Source organism: Gopherus evgoodei, chromosome 3 (genome assembly GCF_007399415.2).
Source record: "Gopherus evgoodei ecotype Sinaloan lineage chromosome 3, rGopEvg1_v1.p, whole genome shotgun sequence".
Classification (NCBI taxonomy): Eukaryota; Metazoa; Chordata; order Testudines; family Testudinidae; genus Gopherus; species Gopherus evgoodei.
Genome location: NC_044324.1, coordinates 177,487,160 through 177,509,658, shown reverse-complemented (window position 1 = coordinate 177,509,658; position 22,499 = coordinate 177,487,160). Strand labels below are relative to the sequence as shown.

Genomic DNA, 22,499 nt, shown 5'->3' with positions numbered 1-22,499 from the left:
ATGGATCATTTGATGACTACCTGTTCGTTCATTCCCTCTAGGGTACTTGGCAATTGGCCACTGTCAGAAGACGGATACTGGGCTAGATGGACCTTTGGTCTGACCAAGTATGGCCGATCTTATGCTGGGTATATATGTTCAATAAAGCTGTTTTCCTACAGATGCATTTATAAGCCATATTTCTCTCTGAATTGTGTCTTGTCCCCAATACTAACATGTTTCTCTAATGTTAGGAAGACAGGTCCGAACCAAGTACACTATCACTAGCTGCAAGATAGAGGAACATTCATTATACAGGGTCAGCTATGAAACTCACGATTCCATGTACCTCCTGTAAACTTCCTGAGACCTTCTCTCATTTAGTGACTTGGGGGGGGGGAGCAATTATCTTTTCAACGATAAACAATGCAACTTCAGATCAGATTAGCCACAACACTCCATTTCCACAGCTGGCAAACTAAAAAAAACGTTTTGACCAGCCCTGATATATATTGCTTGAAATGGAACATATCACTTTATGATACACTGCATGGTAGTGAAGGATAGTGGCAAAATATCAATAGCTCTTCCAGAACACAACCTAGCCTGTTGAGATATAAAATGATGACATCATCAAAAGCTGAAGACATAGATGTTTTCAGATTACACACTGTTTGGTGGCAGAAGTTCATAATTTAAGGCATGATCCTGCTTCCATTTGCTTTGATTTCAGTGGTGTAGGATCAGGCTCTACGTCCCTAAAAGCCAGTCATTCTCAGTATATTTTCCTCTAATTACTCTATTGTTAGAGTCTAATAGAATATCAGGGCAAGTTATCTCATGTCTTCCTAGGCACTGACAAACCAAGAGAATGATTTCAAAATGAATATTACAAAAATAAGGAACATTATAGGGAGACAGAATAGTTAATCTGCATAGTGTAACATATTTAGCAATGAAATAATATGATAATGCAACCAGGCTTTCTATTAATGAGTCTCACTTGATGTTTAACCTTTGCATTCACAAATAGATACCTGGGAAATTTCTGAAGTATGAATGAAAATAAAACCAGATTGCATTACCTACATGTAGAAGGTCAGAGGTTCAGATTACTAAGGTATTGAAACTTCAGTGAGCTGCTTCAGATCTATTAGGTTTGTCAGGTTTTATAAGCATGCTTACTTCAGGCATGCAATTATAAAACAAAGAGCCTGTATTTATTGAGCATTGCAAGTCAGTTCTACAAAATCATTTGCATGTAAGGCATGAAGTTTACCACTACTGTAATGGTAGGTCTTCATGTTAAGAGGCAGAACATAAGTGAATAAGTAGACAGAGAGATTTTCACTCATCCTGAAGGAATGTGTAAATCCTCATACAAAGGGATGAAAAATATACACAAAGATAACAGAACACTGTGGTACTCTTTTTTTATAGATTTCAAACAACCTCCAAGAGCTTAATTCTCTCTTTTTCCCTATCCCTCATTAAAATAACGTATAGTAAAAAGAAATGTGACCAAGAAAAAAATAGCAAAATGTTCACGTTCTTTCCGCTTTCTTTAGGACCCTTTCAGAGACAATGAGTGCAATAGTTAATCAAGATAAGGATTTTGTTTCCTGACAGTGCAATGCAGATCACCATAACTGATGACAGGTTATTATTTAATTAACGTAATAAATACTAGTACACTTACTTGGTTTTGACCATTCCACTTCTATAGCCGTATGATTAAGAGTTCGCACAGTGAGGCTGCTCCCCCTTCTCTGGAAACCCTGCTAACGTAGTAGCAATCACTTCCTCACTTGATGTATACCTACCTCGTTGTGTACTATGAGTTTATACTCATATGTGTGTACCTAAGACATTTTTAAAATAATAATTACAAAAGAAGAAAATATGTATTTTATCACAGACATACAAAACATTTAGCATTGTCCTTCCAGCTGTGTCAAACAAAGCTTGCTTTTTCTCAAAAGCTACCTTGTTGCATTATTTCAGCATATACAAAATCTATAATAGAATAGTTGTGTGTTTGGTAGAAATACTTGACTAACACTAACATGCTAACAAATACAAAATATTATATTTCATTTCCTTGTATTTATTATTTCTGAGGTGTGGTGACATTATTACTCAATTTCAGGATGGTAATTACAGCAATGGCAAATTGCCAAAGTTTGGATCCAAATTTAATCCAATGAGGCTTTCCCCCCCCGTCTCTTTTTGGAAATTCAATGTCAAGTTCCAGAATCTAGCTTGTGATAGCTATTCTTCATACATTCGCTATCTTTCTGCAATAACCCTCCCAAAATGTAACAAAGAACTCAATGGAGTTAGGCACCTAAATACTTTCGAAGATCTGGGCCAGGGGCTAGCGAATAAGATTGCAAACCCAGTCCACAATTTCCTCCAGAACTGTACTCTGACATATTCAGCATATGCATGAGGTATGTCAGAAGCCAAATGTATATTTAATAGAGGAAATAACCTATCACACCATAGTTTCTTCTGCTGTTCAAAAGGTATATCTATATATATACACCATGTAGGATTTGGTAATCTGTTATTTGTCTTATAAAAACAGAAAACAATTAAAAGTCTGTATAATCAGAAAAAGATAGGATACTCTAATCCAACCCTTGATTTTAGTAACATCACATATGAAATATACTTCTATTAACATGATAGTGGAAGATACAGCAAATATACAATATGTGGAGGCGGCATTGGAAAAATATGAATTTCCTGTGCTCGCTTTCTGTACTGTGTCATGTTATTTAATACAGATACCAGGCCAGATTTTGAAAACCTTGGCACTCACCAACTCTCATTTAGGCACCTAAATAAATAGCCACATTTTCAAAAGAGCTGAGTCCTCAGCAGCTCCTATTGAAAAGCAGGGGTGCTAGTGGGTGCTGAGACCTTTTGAAAATCTGACCCTAGTTGTGGTGATGAGCACTTTTGAAAAACTGGTGCAACATCTGCTACAATCAGTGCATTCTAATTACTCTCTCCAATATGTCAGTCATTTGCAATGGCGACCTGTGGGAGGGAGGGGCTTGAAGGGCCCCATGACCCTCCCCAAAATGCCAGGGCAGGGGACAAGGCTAGTAGTCAGGGAGATGAAAGGGCAGGGCCAGAGAATAGGCGGAACCAGAGCCTCTCTTCTTCCTGCCATGATGCCTGGTGCAGCACGCAGCGGCTGCACTCTCCCAGGCAGCCTCCGGCCATGCTGTGGGGGGTCACGTGGGGAGCGGGGTAGGGAGGAGTCATGTGAGGAGTGGGGCAGGAGGAGTCATGGGGGAGGGGGAATCACACACCCTTTCGCTGGTGCTCCTTTGTGTCCCTCCCACTAGTTGCCTCTCATTGCCACATGTTCCATACTACTTCCTTGGAAGTTACAGTGCTCTTGTACATAAAGAGTGATGCAGGCAGAGCCCCACTATTTTTGAAGAGTCATGGTCATAATGTTGGCTTCTTTGGTGCTATACATACTACCGATGAATCTATTGAGGGAATCTGTTAAATGCAACAGTCTTCAGATGTTTAAAACATGGCTCGGTCTTGCAGCACAGGCAACTATACAAGTATTTCCCTTTGTACAGAATGGGGCTTGGATGCTCCCATAAGACTGTCACACTTTCCCTTCACTCCCATCCCCTCCAGTCTCTACATTGTGCAGGCTGCATGTGTAGAGAGAGGATGGAGTCTGGGTATGGTGAAGAAGGACAGATGCCTAGCATTATCTTCCAGTGTTCCAAAAAATCTGTAAAACGTTATTACAGCCCCGGGCTGCATATCCCTTCCTCCAGAGACATGTACCAGTGTGACTGAGAACAGAGACTGAATTCTGCTGGGACAAATTCTGCTTGTGGGTTACTCACACAACTCTCATTAAAGTAGATGGGAGCCATGTACGTGTATCTGAGGGGCAGAATTTGGCCATATACAATCCTCATTAATGCATGCACAGACACATACATGTATGTTTTCTTTCTTTCTCTCTCTCTCTCTCTCTCTCTCTCACACACACACACACACACACACACACACAGAGTGAAATCCTGGCCAGGATTTCACTCGTAGGGAGCAACAACGACAGTACCTTGGATCCCTGTAGCACCTTTCACTGAAGGTTCTCAAAATGCTATTCAAAGGCAGGTAATATTATCTCCACTTTAGAGATGGGAAAACTGAGGCACAAGAGTAAATGACTTGTCAAAGATCATGCAATAAGTCTGTAGCATAAGGAGAAGCAGAACTCAGGTCTCATTTTTCCCTTTCCCTACTGTTATCATGACAACACTTTCCATTGAAGCTGAGACAAACGTGGGAATTTTGGTAATATTTTTATGATTCCTATGAATGCCTCAGTTTCCCCTCTTGGTTTTACATTGCTATCCCCTCTTGGTTTTACATTGCTATCCACTAAGTGTGTCATAAACAGATAGTTAAGGGTTAATGTCTCTTTTACCTGTAAAGGGTTAAGAAGCTTACTTCTGTTTGCTGTAACTTTGAATCTCAGGTGGGGGGGGGGAGGGTCTCTGTAGTCTATATGAATCTGAGACTCTGTAAAGCATTTTCCATCCTGAGTTTACAGAGGTAAAAATCCTTCCAGCAAAACACCATTTACAAGTTGAGGAACAAACCATAACGCTAATCCGCCTTGCCTGCTATTACTTACTATTTTGAAACATGAAAAACGGATTCAGAAAGATTGGGAAAGCCGGCTGTGGCTCTGGTCCCGCTTAGCCCCAAGGGCGAACAACGAACAAAAACAAAAAGCACAAAGACTTTTCTCCACCAAGATTTGAAAGTATCTTGTCCCTCTATTGGTCCTCTAGTCAGGTGTCAGCCAAGGTCACGGAGCTTCTTAACCCTTTACAGGTAAAAGAGACATTAACCCTTACTATCTGTGTTAGGACAAAGTGGTAATGGGAAGGGATGAGTGTCTGAGTCACACAGTTGTCTGGGTGGAGACCAGAGTCATTAACAAACGGAATGAAGTCTACACATGTGATTGGAGGATCCCACAGAGACAACGGGATGTTCAAACTCAGTAACTAACATCCAAGAGGAAGGAGATTTTGCCCCCACCTCTATGCAAGGAAGCAGAGCAAAAGCCTTGAGCTGGAGAACAAAGGAAAAAGGTGCCATGTGGCTCTGAGCTGGAGTTAAGACAAAGATTTTACACTAGTCACTTATGTTAATAGAACTACTCTGCTCAGGAGTGTGGAAAATCAACACTCCTGAGCAACGCAGTTATATGGTGTCTGTACCCTACACACCACCACATGTGTAGACCTACCCAGAGAGAGAGTCAAGATTTACATCAGCTTGGCGGGATGTCTCTGTCTTAATCTTTTCTTCTCTAGGCTAATCTGTACCCCAGGTGATTAATAAATTATCTTGTTTGGGGAAAAGCTGCCTTGTATTGCTGCAAATATTTACTAATAGCATTCCACACTGGAAGGGTACAACACAAACCTCCCACAGGGCTCTGGCTTGGCTGGATATCCTGCAAGGAGCCATGGGGAGAAACAAGTATCTCTGCCACCTAAAGACAGTTTCAGAGTTGTAGAGACTGCTGGCCTGTCCCAGCAGAACTGTGTAGACCGTCGGGGGCTGGCATACTAAAAGGGTCACTCCTAAGACACTGCTTACAGGTTGGGGGATAGACCAGATCGCACGGCTCCGTGACATAAGTATAGACTACTGAGGTAGTCACCACAAAGCTGTAATTAAGTTAGAGCTAGGAACACTTTAAATGGCTGAGTCTGGAAATACTGAGACAATAAACAGTGCTGACAATTTAAAAAACTGATTGAAAAATAATTCTCTGACACCAATTTTTAATCCATCCAAATTAGAACTTCTCAACCATTCACTCAGCTTGCTCGTGGTGTGCCAACAGCATAATTTACAGTGGATGTAAATGGTTTTGACTGTATGAACAGATCAAAGCTCAAAATTCACTTCATATCATCAATTTCACTTGAATTTTTACAGCAAGATACTATGTGCAAGATTCAAGAGCAACAAAATAAAAATAAACCCATGCATGACAGAATGGTTAATGCCAAGATGACAGAAAATGTTTCATTATACAATTAATATGTTCACAACATAAAGACACAAGGAACACTTTGAACTATTGAACATGCACTACACAAAATGCCAGCATTTGTTTTTTATAGTTTTTGTAATCTCACCTGCTAAGACCCTTATCTTCATAAAACCACTGAGTTCCTGAGTAAATATTGTGCCACAGATTTAAATCTTTAGGGGGATTTGATGCAAGTGGTTGCTGGATTTTACGTCTCAGGAGCTCATATCTAACACAAAAGACAAGCAGAACACCAGGATTATCTCAACTAATGTTATTACACAAAAATCGGGGGGAGAGGGATTGTTTGTTCCTTTTTTTAAAGCCACACATTATTTTGTTTTACAGCTGTAAAGTTTCTCTGATAAACTTTTTAATATTTCCAGGTTTAAAAAAATCAATTACTTAATATATTTTGAAAATGGATAATAAAGTGTTTCATACTGCTTTCATTTGAAAGAAAGAACCAGAGTTTTTAATGGTATGACCATTTTATTGAGTCAAATGCCTTCTCTGCATCTAGCTAGGGGCTTGTTGTAGAGTTTGCAGTTAGTGAGAAGACATTTAAGATTCATTTATGTTACCCAAGCCGTCTTTTCTGACTGAATGAGGTACAGTATATCACACATTTCAAAAGCACCCATCACTACAGTATCTCAGAGTTTAACCTGAGTAATTAGTAATAAAACTTAATTAAGTTGTAATTTCACCAAAATGTTCTATGACTTCATACCCAAAGAACAACTTTTGCATCAGGGTTATCAATGTTTGGGAATCCAAAGACAAAATATAACAATTTTATTAATAAAGTCCTGGCAAATTCTGTTCAATATATATTCAAAGACAAATCATAAGAAACATCAACATCTTTTGAACATTGGATGGTGATGGTGTGTAAATCACACTCCCTGGCAGCTGCTGCTGCTGCAGACTTCTTTCTCCACCATGCCATACTGAGCAGCTGCTTTAGTCGTGTTTCTGGCTGAGAGCAGCATGGCACACCATGAAGGAAATGAAGTTTGCAGCTGTAGCTCATGTTGAATTACTTCAGTCGTCAATGGTAAAATGGTCATGTGGTTGATTTCAGAGAAATGTACATTGCTTTTCAAAGGTTTCAAATATCTTGATGTAATAGGATTCAGCATTAAGAAAAACAGGAAGGAAGCTGTGGCTGATGCTGCAGTGTAAAAATACATGCCTGTAAAAGTGTGGTAGGTGTAACGTAAAATATCGAATGCCTCACTGCATGGACAAGTTTGCGTGATGCCCTATATCACGTGAATGAAGGATGTCAATTTCATTTATTTTATAAATGGCAAAGAACGGATTCAAGTCAGTATCCAACCCTGCATGCACTCCCGTCTGGCTCCCAGGACAAGATCATACTGAAGGGGGTTCTTCCCCATCTTCCAAGGAACAGTCTTGCCTGCCTCCTCTGATCAACCCACTGCTGTTTTGCCCCTGCCCTGAAGCTCCAGGAATCTTACTGCTTCTTTCCTCCTCCATTCATCCACATCTATTTATCATATACACCACCAGGAATCAAACACAAAATAAAGTAATCTGCAATTCTGAAGAACATTTCATCTCACCACATTATAAATAGCCCCATCTTCCCCTGTGTTGGACTAACCTGCAATAGGGACTGAGGGCTCCCGAGTTTATACACTCAGAGTTTTCTCCTAATTCTTCCCCAAGTGGTGGTAGGTTCCCATAAACCACCACCAAAAACTGGCAGCTGTTTCAGCCCACAAAATCTATGACTCCCCTGATATCTTCATGGATCCCAGGAGGCACAGGCAGTGCAGAGCTATATGTGTTAGAGCTGGGTTTGCATTGTATCCTGCCCTCCTGCTGTTTCATTCTAGCCTCTGGATGAAAGTGCTCTGACAGCTACAATGCCTTCCGCTCTTTACTGTGGTGTTTCAGCCGGATTTCCACAGTGCAGAGGTAGAACCTGTACAAATTAATGCTGACTCAGACAGCAATAACTCAAAATGGTTTGCCCCACTGGTTGAGTGCAGGGAGAGTATAGGAAAATTCTGCTGGCCCTGCAGCCCACCATGGAGCCTGAATCCCAGTGAGGGGCTTCCACAGGGTCTGAAAAAAAAGGGAGAGCATGCCACGAAGCTGGCAATTCTCTGGGGATGGATCTAGGTAAGCGGAGGATAGCCTCTGGTCCTAGTTGTGAATTAAACGCTAAGTATACTTACCCCATGGATCAACAGAGGCATGGAATTCCATTTCCTGGGTGTGCACATTTCCAGAAGTCCTGTGATGTGTCACCCACCCTTAAGTTACATATTGCTATACCTTACCTCAAGTGTGGTCCATTGGGCCTAGAGGGCAGTTGCCAGGAAACAGCAATAAATGATTCACTTATTGGAGTCACAGACAAGGGGCTAATGCCCTGAGGAATTGTTGGCTGGGTAGTCACATGCGTAGGTAAACTCTCTGTGCAGCCTCCCAAGAAACCGTCGCCTCCAGAACAAGCTAGTATAGTGACTGAGTAATTTGTGAAAGGTATCAGGTCCGTCACCACATGGTTTTGCATTGATGAAATGTTGCTGGTGATGGTAATTCGAGGGTCAGGCATGCGGATCTCATAGCTAAGAATTTCTCCATTCAGTATGAGAGGACGTTTCCAAGAGACCTGAGAAAATAAAGGTGTTCTTAGAATCCAACTACTGGCAATAACATAATTAATATGGGCGCACCTGTGACAATAAGATGTTCTTTCTTCCTTTAGAGAGAAAAGATAGTCCAGTGGCTGGACCACAAATCTGGGACTCAAGAGACTTGGGTTCAGTTCCCAGTATGGCTGCAGACTTCACATGCGACTGTAGGCCAGCCACTTAGGATAGATTTTCAAAGGCATGAACAGCAGATAGGGACCTACTGTCCATTAAATTTCAAAGGGACAGTAGGTGTTTACATGCCATTTTTGCTTTTAAAAATCTATTCTTTAATCACTCTGTAGCTTAAATCATCTCCCATCTGTCAAATGGGGATAATACTTCCCTACCTCATAGGATTTCTGTGGATAGGGAAGACTGCAAGATGCTCAGATACTACTGTAATGCTTAATTACACTTAATTACTATGTGTATATATATACACACGCGCACACACATAAACACTCACTTTTGTACTGTAATGTACTGGGTGGTATACATGTATCATATTCTGCTATTATGTGTTATTATCAGTAAAAGCTCATCGTTTTACCTATCAGGGCATGTTAAGAAAACATCTACCCATACCATTAACATGTTTTTATTTTTCAGTAATAAGTTACAATAACATGTATTGCTACCATAGGTATATGTTGCTCTGCATATTATATTTATCGCTTTACCTATAAATCGGTCTTTCCAAGACAACAAATTTAAACAAAACAAAATCAAAACCCTATTTTTCTTGCAGTCTTACTCAACTTTCAGTGTGAATAATTTTTATGTTTGCCTGATTAATTAGTACCTTGATATAGGCTTGTCCATATCCACTCTGCAGGTCCGATCCAACTCCCGTTGCACTAGCTGACTCCAATGGGAGCTAGATCATGCTGTGAGTTCACAGATATATGTCAACCAGATAGGGATAATACATACAATGGGCCCTAGGTCCAGATTAAATCCTCTTTGTGCCACTGCAACAGTACGAAGTGGACTTAAAGCTGCCCTCAAGAGGAAACTGCAGATTCCCCTGTTAGGATTCTCCCAGTGGTGTGAAGCAGGCCTGGCTGGCTCAGCACTATCATCTCTTTCTACATGGGGACCCTCAAGGTGTAAACTAGACTAGCTCTGTGACTGTTCTAGCTTGTCCCAGAAGCCAATTCAACCCAGTGCAGCCCCAGAATAGGGGGAGGCAGAAAGGTGGCTTAGTGCCTCCGTTGCCTTTCCTTCACTCATGCTTGGCAAAGCTAAGGCCTAAGCCTTAGAAAATATGACTGGAGAACAGCTAGCTCAAGTTGTGTGTGTTACAAAATAAATAAACAAAATAATGTTGTTTTATAATATAGTCATATGAAAATATTTTAGTGGAGGTGCTGATCAATTGAGTAACCTGCTCCCTAATTCTCTCAAGTCTCAAAACTGAGTCCCTCTAAAATGGTGACTCCACACACTAACACATGCCCCGAGTACAAAGGGGCTGGCTTCATAGCATGTTTTTGAAAGAATCCTGAATACCACCAGGGAGTAACTAATGTTAGATCTTAAGAACATGAGGAATGCTTGAGCCTTGATACTTGCAAGGATCTTGGCAGCAGAATTTTGAAGAAAGCTGAAGATCTTTGATAACAAAATCTGGAATATTATTAAACACAGAATTATAAACAGGGCAGTCTTGATTTATGAGAACACAAACAAGCTTACCCATGTCAACAAAGAAAAGATTTTACTCTGGCGAGATTTCAAGTGTGCTATTCAGATTTCTATCATTCCTTACATATGATTAAGGAAATGAAGATAACATCACAAGGAAAACAATACCAGCAGGTAGCAGAAGGTAGAAGAAGATTTTGCATCTTTCCTAGTTCATCTACTAGAAAGATATATTACTATCACTCACCTTTATGCAAAAGAGCAAAATCTCTTTTTGGAGGAGCTGATGCACTTTCTCCCTGTGTTTAAAAAGTATAGGAGCATGGGTAATATAAAGCTTACAGGTTTCATTTTAAAATGTAGATAGAAAACAGCCAGGCTAGTGTATTTTGTGTTGCAATTTCCCAGATCCAAGAAGGAACGTTTCTTCCCACTACATTGTGAATGAACAATACAGCACAGTGGACCCGATGCATTGTGAATGTGGGGGGGGGGGGGCCATGTTCCACAGGAAACTCATATTTGTCACTGAAGGAGGCAGCATACCAGACTCGGTGGCGCACTGGTCTGACCCACTTTGGAAAATCATGTTTCCACAGCCATAATTATATTTTGTAACTAATATAGGGCCCAGTCCTGAAGTTTGGATTTCACTTTGAGTTCTGCCTAAATAAGGACTAAGATCATAGTTCAAGTGTTTTATTTTGAATCATTATCACAGGTAATCCTTAACTGTCTTAAATGAGCTCTCAAAGGACTGACTAGTCTGGGCTGTTTAATGGAAGAAGACTTCCAACAGAAGTACTATATGCAGTATGTTTGGAGACACTTTGAGGATTACCCTCTAAGTTGCCTCAAAATGTTCAACTTGTACCGATTTTGCTTTGTTTCCTGAGGTGATTTATGAGTCAGTCACCGAGTCGTGGGCACTCTGGCCTATCAATTAAAGTTGAATCCAGATGAGGCAGGTCCTGGAGCAAAGTCAAAGGTTGTAGCTGGGAGACAGAGACCAGAGCTAAGCTGAAGGGTTACCAGAGTAGCAGTCAGAAGACCTAGTAGAGGATCAGAGCCAGGAGTCAGAAACCAAAGCCTAAGCTGAAAGGTTCATTGCAGTTGCAGTCAGAAGATGGAGCTGAGGGTCTGAGCTGGGGAGTCAGAAGTCAGGAAGGAGCTGGGGGTTGGAGCAGGAACAGGCTGGTGGGGGAGCTGCAGGCACTGACCAGCCACTGGTCTGCTGCTGCTGTTGAGCCTGACTATCAGCCTGCTAACTCCTTCAGCCAATCAGATGGTGCAATCAAACCAATAGCTTCTATCAGGGCCCGCTGTGCTCAGTGGGTTACCAGGAGACTGGCTCTGGTGAAGGCAAGGCTCCTGCTAGTGTGTCACTGCTGAACTTCGGATACTTAAGTTATTTAGCAGCACACAATAAAATTCATTAAATAAAACATGTACAGTGCTATGTAACACCATCTAGGGGGATGGGAGGTTATCAGCACATGCAGTACCACTGCTGCTCCTCTGACTCTTCAGCATCTGATTCTCACATTGACAGCGTTGTATATATTGAAACTTGAAAGGACTCTTGGATATTATTCTGTATTATGTGTTGTGCACTGACGCTGTGCTGGGGGTTGTACAATACATGAATGAGATTCTGCCCCTGCCTAAATTACAGTAGGTATTTTATCTTGTAATCAAATTGCATAGAGAATGAAACATTGCAAACCAGGGACAATGATGTAAGTAGCAGAATGAAAAACAAAGTAAAGTCCAGGTTTCACTTGGCATGGTTCCCTCTGAACTTTGTGGACTCAGTGTTCTATTTATTGCTAGGGTAGTTGGTCTATCTAAAATCAAGATGGAATAGCAAGGGGTAATTTAAACTTGAGATGATGCTCATATGTTTCAGGGAGCTGACCTGCCTTGAACTTCAGATGTCACCTGGAAAGAAGGATGGAACAGGATATACGATCCAATGCCACTTCAGGCAAACTTTTCTGTCATAAAAAGTGGTAGCCTATATACTTCAATGACAAATCAAGGACAAGGTCAAGTGACTGACTGGCCTATGCAATGTAAATAAAGATGGCAAAGCCAGCCTGGTTTAAATTCATTGTGACACAACTGGACCTTGTCTCCTCTTTATCCTGAATCTGCCAGATTTGAGGTCAGAACTGGGCAGCGCATGAAACCAGAAGGGCTCACGAGACAGTCTCTGTTGGAAACAGTAGCAGTTTGTTCATTGATCTGAAGCTCAACATTGAGGCCATGAAAGAAGGTGCAGATGAGGAAGCCAGAACAAGGTAACTACTGGGAGAGATTAACTGATTCAATGTAATGACACTGGAAGCTGTCATTTAAAGATCAAAGCACCTCATTTTCTCCACCGCAAAATTTAAAGAGACCGAAATTAGCCACTTTCTCCCCATTAAACATAACCTCAGAAAGCTTTTCTTTTTGACAGCAGTCCGAACATTTCAATTTAATTCTGAAAAGAGTTGCAAAAGAAGTACTCAACCACATTTTTTGTTTTACACTAGTCTCACTCTCATTGGTGAGTATGACCATACCAGATACACTGTTGAGAGCTTTACACTGTAAGCCCCAAAGTAAATTAGAAAGGTAAGTTATTATCCTTATTTTATAGATGAATCAACCAAATCAAAAAGAGATTGAGCGTTTTACCCAATATCACATAGTAAGACATAGGCAAATAGAGCCCAGCTCTCCCAACTTCTGCTCCTGTGTTCTAGTCGCTGGATTATGTTACCTCCCCAAAACAAATATCACTGTAGATTGTTGCCTGATTTAAAAAAAAACTAAGCTGGGATTGTGTCAGGAGTTGGAATAGATCCTGATTCCTGGTAGAGGCCAAGAGTGAGAATACAGGACATTCAGTAACCTGCATATCTCTCTGGTAATTAGCAAGAGTTGCAAAGACAGAACAACACTCTGAAGTTCTTATTTGTTTGAAATTACTCTATTACATGGTGTCGAGTATCAGAGATGCTGACGTATCAAAGATGCTGCCCAGGTGTCAAGCATCTGACGAAGTGGGTATTCACCCATGAAAGCTCATGCTCCAAAACGTCTGTTAGTCTATAAGGTGCCACAGGACTCTTTGCTTCTATTACATGGGTTCAATGATCCAACTCTACTATTCCACTTCCAATAATATGATTAAAGGAAAGAAATGGATTGCTGTGAAGGACAAGATGTATTTAGTTCAGAAGGGCTAATCAGCCATTCCATAAACCTACTCCAATAAAATCCATTATATTTCTATATGTGCAGAGATACAGCCGTACTTCTTTTTTAAAAAAAACCCAAACCAGTTAATTGTCACATTTGTATGTATTTCCTGCAATTCTCATGCATGCGCAATTCCCATCCACGTCAATCAGAATTACAAATACAAGAGGGCAGCAGGATCAAGCCTGCAACCATCAGTTGCTAGTAGAAATGGTCTGAGAAGCCCTTGCACTGAATACTGGGTAAATGGAAATAACATTTCTGTATAAGCCTATGTAACTATTGCAGAACCCGAAACTTTTTCATTGATATTGTTCAATGCACAGGGATATGCTGATGAGGTTCTGATTAGTTTTCTCCAAGTCACTCCACTGTATGGCATGCCCCAAATCAGCAAGCTGTGCAGGAAATCACAACCCTGAAATGCAGAAAAATCTCAGATGTGCAGGTTAAGGCTGCTCCTAGGGGTGTTACAGTAGCTCAACTTGCTCAAGCAGCACTTATATGGCAAATAAACCAAGGTCTCACTGACCTTAGCAACATTACAAGGCAATCTTCACACAAGGATTGATTGCTCTTTAACAGTTTCCCCAAACCACAGGGCACACTTGTGTAAAACTGGAAAAGAGCCATAGGTTTTTTTTTGTTTTTTTTTTCCGAAGATGAAGTCTGTAGGTCTTCGGTTGCATCTCCTTTTAACTCAGTAATACACAAGGGTAGATACCAGGTGATTAGTACTCTCCTTAACCCAGTGGTGCTCTGTAGAGTCCTTTGCAGCAGTCTGCAGGATGAAACAGTTTGAGAATGAAGCAGTGGTAGACTGGGTCTTAAGAGAGATGGGGGATGGGGCCATGAGAGTTTTTATCTAGCACAAAGTGATCTGAGAAGTAAAATACTGGAGAATCACTGCAGTGGAATATATTGGTGCTATGTAACGTTAATATTTTGAGATAACTGCATTATTCTGATCTTACTCCTGTGAGAATCTGGAGTGTTGGCTGCCGACCTATCTCCTCTGCCTAGCAAGGATGAACGCCATGCCCCAAAGCATTCACACCCTTTCTTCAGAGCACAGTTTTATTCTTCAAAACACTAAACTCACAAAGTAGCACTAACAAAGTTATCCCAAAGCAGGCTGCAGGGACCCAAAAGACCCCTAAGGTCTTTTTCCCACTGCTCCATGGCTAGCCACAGGAGCCAACTTTCTTTCTGTAATCCCTTTCAATGGACCTCTCTTAGCCCTTTACAGCAGTGACTCCGCAAGGGACAGTGGGGGTCTCAGAGCCAGGCACCAGGCTGAGCGGGCACGTAATGTCCCATAATGCAACTGTAACTCCATGATATGCAGATATGGAAAATATCTTTTCTTTCACTTATCTTCACGAGCTGTAACTGGACCAACTCTATAATTGGTCTAACTGTACTTCTGAATAGCAACCATTTGATTTGAGATCCTTGCTTCCAGGTCTTTTACTAATAGCCTGTTTGTAGAATAAAGGTAGGTTAAGAGTCCTGACCACTAAATTTCCTGCTTCGCATGTCCAAGCAAAGAGTGGAGTTGGGGTAACAATTATGATGATTGTTTCTCTTTTTGTTTAATTGTATGTATGCAATTAAAGTAGTCAGCCTTGAGAAAGTGACCACTTAAAAAACACGTTATGCTATGTAGTAAAGAAGGATCATCCTGCTGCAAGGAAAAGATGGAGATTGCTTCCTCGATGGCAGGCCCAGTGCGCTCACTATTCAGTCTCAACTGGAGAGCACCAGCCTTCTTAGTTGCAGCTCCTTCCAGTGTGCGGAAAAGGGTGGCAATGGGGCTGAGACAGAGGAGACAAAACTCAGATGAAAATAATGAACAAGGACTATAAGATGAATTAAGAAACATTACACTCTTCCTTCCTTCAGAACAGCTACAGGGAAATACTTGGGGTAAGCTCTGCAAGGGGGCAAAATGAACCACTGTCAGATGCTAGAGGGCCATCACTATCAAAGGAGGAAATGTATTTTTAGCAGTTACTATACACAGAATACAGAAAAAAAGATGATAGATGACATCAGACTAGTTTATTGTTCTCCTCATTTTGCATTTGGCATCTGAGATCTAATTTGAATGTAAGGAAATATATATTGTGGATTTTATCTTGAAGGGCCATCCTGATGACAAAATATTTCAAGACCATATGGTCAACTGTGCTGTAAGACAAGAATTTCACCCTATCTCAGCCGAGAAAAATGTAGCATTATTCCTTCTCTTTGACATAATGGACCAGGCAAAGTACAGGGTCCAGGCCACCTTTTAGATTGAGCCAGAAAGCTCTCCAAGATTGCGGCTACAGAAGTGGAAAATGGTTGCAACTTCTCTGTCAGCAGACCTGCAAGTGGCCTTGGTACAGGAGGGAGTACATTCAGGGTACCCAGGCATCTACGTATCCAGTACATTGTCACAGAGGCTGCTACTTGCAGGTCACTTGTGAATCTTCTGGTGGGGACTAAAGCTGTCCTCCCCAGTTGTAAACCCCAAGTTAGGGCAGCAGTAGAAACAGCACCTGCCTACTGCAAGTTAGATGGGTGAAGTCTAGTGCAAAAAAGCATCATTTAACAAAAATGGTGAATCTAGTTCAATGTGTCCAGTCTCTTAATTCTTTATCTACACTGAGTACTCACTTAAACAATTATTTACTATATAAACTAGCCTCTTCTCAAATTGATCAATCTAAATACACTCTCCAATGTCATACCAGCGTGAAGTGTGAGAATGAGGCATGCAGCACTTGCAACCATCACAAGAAAATAACCAATTTCTTTTCTACTTCTGTAAATCAGGGTATAGCAAATCTTGTGTAACAGGAATAATGTTCACGGCATTGGAATACACTAAATAAACGACTTCTGCAGTTGCTGCATATCTCCTCGTCACTTTGGCATTTAATCAGCCACAAAAGCAGTTTATTGCTCAGTATACTCAGCTGCCATGAACATTATCAATTCAGCAAATATTAAAGAATATCATGCAGGTGTCACAGAAATGGGTGGTTTAAAAACTATCAGCAACGTTACACTTTTTTCTGCAGAAATGAAAGCAAGCTGAATGGTATTGGGAGACACCAGGCCATTCTGATTAAAATTACTATAAAAAGGATCACATACAGCTACGGTGACCAGATAGCAAACGTGAAAAATTGGGACAGGGAGTGGGGGGTAATAGGAGCCTATATAAGAAAAAGACCCAAAAATTGGGACTGTCTCAATAAAATCAGGACATCTGGTCACCCTACATACAGCATCAGAAGCATTTATACCGAGACAGCGGATGCTGTGCTGACATTTTTTCTCCTTGTAGAGTGAAGGCTTATGTCTAAGAAAATAAGCTGTATACTCCAGTGAGTACTCTTGCTACAGCGCTTTGAATTCTTCACATCACAAAATCATTTGTATTGATTTTATGACTAAATAAAGGAATGGAAATATGTTTCTCTTCATAATAAATTCTCTTTTTTTTCCAGTTTAAGTAAATATTTGCGCTCATAGTTTAGGGATTGGTTGCACTGACAAGTGAAAGCCTCTATTGATTCACATCCATGGTGAAAGAGCCTCTCAATATAACCTTTCCCACAGCGCCCTTCCACAATCCCTTCAGCTCTATCCTGGAAGGACAGCTCTCTCTAGGGCAAGAGGTAATTAAAGTCTCATGCTGGTTCACTCCTGAAGAGATTGCTTATTTTCCACTCTTCACATAAGAATTGCCACTGTAGATATTTAATATGACAAGAGTCTTGCGCAGCACAAGCATGTTTTGAGCACTAAGCAGGTGCTGTATTCATGAAGGTTTTGTGACTCAGTTTACAGAGCCACCTCACTGAGACTAACACGAATTTAAACATTACCAATATAAAGTCATCTGAGCCAGATTTATCCTACCTCTTTTCAGAATAAATTTCAATCTTTGAGGGACAAGTCCTGAAGCAGCCTCCATGCCTGTGCACCTGGCAGTGAAAGTGGTGTGAGGATATGTAAGGGGTCATCTTCATGCCAAAGTGCAGGTGCAGAAAGGGGAAGCTAGAGGATCAGCTACTCCTATGTTTTTTCTCTTTCTTCTCCCTCCACACAGAAATGATGTAGCCTCAGTGCTACAGTAATGGCCATGGAGCGGCTTCAGAACCTTACCACTCTTAGGTCTGGTCCACACTACGCTGTTAAACCAATTTTAATAGCGTTAAATCGATTTAACGCTGCACCCATCCACACTACACTGCTCTTTATATCGATTTAAAGGGCTCTTTAAATCGATTTCTGTACTCCTACAAAACAAGAGTAACGCTAAAATCGATATTGCTATATCGACTTACGGTTAGTGTGGACGCAAATCGACGTTATTGGCCTCATTGTTTTACAGTAGCTACCCACAGTGCACCACTCCAGAAATCGACGCTAGCCTCGGACCACGGACACACACCACCGAATTAATATGCCTAGTGTGGACGCGCACAATCAACTTTATAATATCTGTTTTATAAAATTGGTTTAAGCTAATTCGAATTTATCCTGTAGTGTAGACGTACCCCCACATGAAAGTTCTATAGAATTTAACAGGCAGAGCTGCTTCTGGCCTGCTGGCTCCACTAGGGTGGGAAGGGCAGAACTACATCTCTGCCTCTTCCTCCTCCCCACCCACATTCAGGCAATTTGCTTCTCTCAAGGGGAGCAAAGAGCAAGAAGTCCTTGGGGATCTCAGACAGCAATCCCATGGTAACGTTGGATGTCTGACTTTGACAACTGTAGGCTTATAAACTGTATAGATTCAGTCCACCTCTAACCAATTACAGAAATGTGTTAAAATGCTAAATGCTAGCAGAAATGAGTAGCTATTAAATGTAGTCTTTTATTTCAGTTGGTGCAAGATTTGGCCTTAATTAGACAGCTGGCTAGTAAGAATCTACTGTTCTTTATGTAAGCAACATTAGCTGTGTCCAATCTCTCTTGAATTATTTACTACAGTATGCTTTCAGTATCTAATTATACAATTTTGCTTTCATTTCTTTTGACGATACTATGATAAACCCTTTCTGTCCTTAAGAGTTTTGACTGACTCTTAGAGGACAGAAGTAAGGTAATGTTTCAGCTAAGAAATACACCCAGTATGAATTAGCAGATTTTGAATTACTCTGTCCTATTGTGGAAAACTTCGTTGTTTTATCTTAACTATTCCACTTCAACAGAATTTAATACAAAAGACAGCCAGCTTCAGAGGAATTCACCACGTACTAGTACAGTGTAATAGTCACATACTCTTGGAGTAAGAGAGATATTTCACACACATGGGGTGTATTTGAAAAGATATACACAAAGTAGTTTAATCTTTTTTCCATGACATTTTACCTTTTATAATTATTTTTCATAGTTTAGACCAGCTACATTTGAGATACTGTTTTAAAGTCCGGGACAGGAAACAGCACAACTGGATCTAATAGTAAACAAACCCCATCCCAGCAACATCTCACTGAAATGATGATTCAACAGATCCACAAGGAGAAAAAAGAAAGCCTGAGACTGCTATAGCAGCAATTGGCACAAAATATGTCCAGCTCATACAGAAGGCTGTACAAACATAGACCTTAAAAGGCTAGAAAGTTAATGAGAGACTAGGGAAACAAGAAGGTAAAAATACCCAACTGAACTGTCTGATCAGACAGCAAAAACTGATAAAGTATTCTTATACTGAAACTGAATTATTACGGAATGCAATGCAGGATTGTGCTATCAAACTTGTCTCAAAGAGAGAATTGATCTAACTGTTTTTTAGGAATGGTGGATGCCCTGATATCTTGGATTTGAAACAGAGGAAGATCTAATTACTAATGAATGTGTATCCTAGATCCCAAGGAAAATCAAGTACAGGATCAAGAATAATTTGACAAGTTTTTTTTAAAATTAGGATTGATATATTAAGACCTAATGGAAAAGAAATTCCATATGTAAAAGGAGTAAAACTTTATGACCTTGGATACAGCATTGAAGGCAAGCAGTGACTTATTTTTACTGTTTATAAAAACTAAAGTCAGTGTGACTGCTCATTAGGCAAGTGTTTAAATAAACTTGCTGAACTAGGACCATTGCCTGTACTGTAGATTTTTATTCCATGTTCCTGTTCCGGCAAATCCAGAAAGGCTGGTTGTTATGAATTGTGTGGTCATTAGATGTGCCTAAAAAAAGTACACAGTTGTCTCTGAAGTCACCTGAACGGATTGTAGCTCAAATTCCGAACCGAGACAGTCTGGCAATACGTTACAATTAATAGTGGTGAATCATTTATTAATTCTTATGATACCACTGTATTCAGATGCTGAAACTTATTTGATATTAATGTGAATGGTACATGTAATTCCATAGACATTCAAATAAAATTTAGAGAGCTCATGTTTCAGTGTTTAAAAGAGGGGTAACATATCAAAGTTTCATATTGTGCATGAAGAATGACAAAATTAGCACTTTAATTCATATCCCTCAAACTCCACTTTATATTTACCTTTTGAAACAAAATACATTTTAAACAAAAATAATTCTAACAGATGAACTTCAGTCTTATGCAAATGTCCTTTGTTTTGTGCTCTAGTGAGTCAAGCTACTGTACAATACTTTTGGCCTTAGTACAAGACTGAATCCATGGAAGCATGTGTGTATTTACACAAAGAGGCTTCTAAGCTACAAAATCCCTCTGTTTGGTTACACTAATTTCCTTGAATGAAGTTTGTATGCAAGCCAAAACAATGTAGTTATCCTGTCCTCTAGAGCTCATTCCAACTGAACAATGTGAATAATTGAACACTTCCTAGCTAGTCCTGTAAGGCTACTCTTTCCTAAGTCAGAGGACTCATGCTGTTATTTTTACTTCCTTAGCCTTTCACTTCTTTTCCTTAGAAAAAGGACCTTGGATAATTTTGTTATAAAAAGTTTAAATATTTAATAATTGTAACTTTATTAGTATTTTAATGAAGTCTTCAGAGTTTTGTGGGTTTTTTGTAATTCATTTTCTGATCTATTTTAGTTGACCTAGGGGATGAAAACTAAATATCCCATTGTGATATTCCAAATATTGCAGGTGTATGAGAAAATGAAAGTGTCATCATAATATGGGGATGCAGACTTGAAGAAAACTGAGCCTAGTCAAAGACAGTTTTAACCCAAAGGCAGATGTTAATATTTATCTACCCCCAACAGCAATAAAATTTGTTAGTTCAGCCAGTAGCTGTCTCTGTCAAATACACATTCTTACAGGAAAAAATATATAAAAATTGTGAGACAAACAAATTAACCCTACCTTAACCAAATCTGGTCCAAACACCTCCACATCAGCGGGCTGAACACCAGCAGGTCTTGATGGTCCTGGTGGTAACTTCTGACCAAGCGCTGCTGTTAGTGCCCTCCATTAAGGGTGCTCGCCAGTATTCTGTACTCAAACATCTTCCAAGGGCTAAGAGCAGCACTCTGGTCAACATAGCTCATAGCATGATTACGATGTAGAGTCATGAGAGGTGGACACTTGTTCTGTTCCTTTAGCCCTCCTTTCTATTGTAAAGTTTTCCACCAAGCCATTTGGGTGAACAGGGGGTTGCCCATGATATAAGCACAGATGTTGGCGTGTCTGGAATACAGCTCTGGAGCAGGGATATCTTCAGGTGCATCTGGGAGAGTCTGTATAGCTGTGGCCTTGGGTGAAAGGGAGCATCCTTTAGAGGTGCAGCCTCTACTTGAAAACTGATAGACAGTATAAGGACGCAAATGATGTATGGTGCAATTAGACTGGGTTCCTGGCACTGTAGCATGCAGTGGCCATTTTGGTAAAGTTGTGTAATGAATGATGTTACCATTTGGCTTTGATGGATGCTGCCAGATGATCACTGTTTCCCTAGATTTAACATTCAAAAGTAATGGTGGGTCTATAGGACCAGGCTCTGTAATTTAAAAAAAAAAGGGGGAGATAAACACAATTTTGGGTCTTTTTTTTTTTTTAATGAAAGGCAAATCCAGCAATTATTAACTGCTTAAGGGAAACTACAAGGCTCAAAGGACAAAAAAGGTTCAGATTAATTGAATATTCTATTCCCCTTAAGAATGTAGGCCCAACTATATAAAGGACTCTGCTGAATGTATATGGATCCCATTTCAATGACAGGTTGCTTATTAAAAACAACAAAAATGATCTCTCTCAATGACTATTATTTGAATACTGTTATCCTAGAGAGAAAATGTATAGGCTATGTAACAGTTTTAGAACCATAGTTCTAGCTTTTGCTGATATTTTTCTAGAGCACCAGCTACTAATTACAACCTATAACAGTCACAACAAAGCTGCACATTTTACAGCTCAGTAAACCTCTTCTGAAACTCTCATTATATATTCAATATTTTAGTTCATTCTGTTTATAATTCTAATCCACTTTTTGCAATTTATCTACTCCCCTGTTAATATTATAGGTGATTTTTTACTGTGACCTGTGACAGAAGCTGCCGATTTAGCTCTTCACCTACTGATAAATAAACAATGCACAGTTCTGACCTTTAGGTTAACAGGTTTTATGCTTGCTCCACTCAGCACTCTAACTGATTCAATTATCATAAAGGTTCAGGAGCCTCCATGAATACTGAAAAAAGACCGACCATATGCCTTGCATAGGTGTTGTGGAACAGCAAATACTCTGCAGCCCTCCAGAGAAATTCCTTAATTGTAAATAATTTCACCATGCGACACAATCAAGTCACCTTGAATGCAAACCCTCAGCCTGTGGATGCAAAGTGTTATTTAAGCTTTACTGGGCTGCGTTAAATTCTGCATT

General features: G+C 40.2%; 1 protein-coding gene across 1 annotated transcript in view; it reads right to left on the bottom strand.

Moving 5' to 3' along the window:
* Positions 1-22,499, bottom strand: part of USH2A (usherin) — a 596,134-nt gene that overhangs the window by 158,086 nt on the left and 415,549 nt on the right. Inside the window, 9 exon segments of the mRNA XM_030557510.1 lie at positions 1,679-1,837; positions 6,193-6,320; positions 8,410-8,744; positions 20,984-21,046; positions 21,048-21,086; positions 21,088-21,195; positions 21,197-21,277; positions 21,279-21,308; positions 21,310-21,617. Of these exon segments, the coding sequence (XP_030413370.1) occupies positions 1,679-1,837; positions 6,193-6,320; positions 8,410-8,744; positions 20,984-21,046; positions 21,048-21,086; positions 21,088-21,195; positions 21,197-21,277; positions 21,279-21,308; positions 21,310-21,617 (1,251 nt within the window).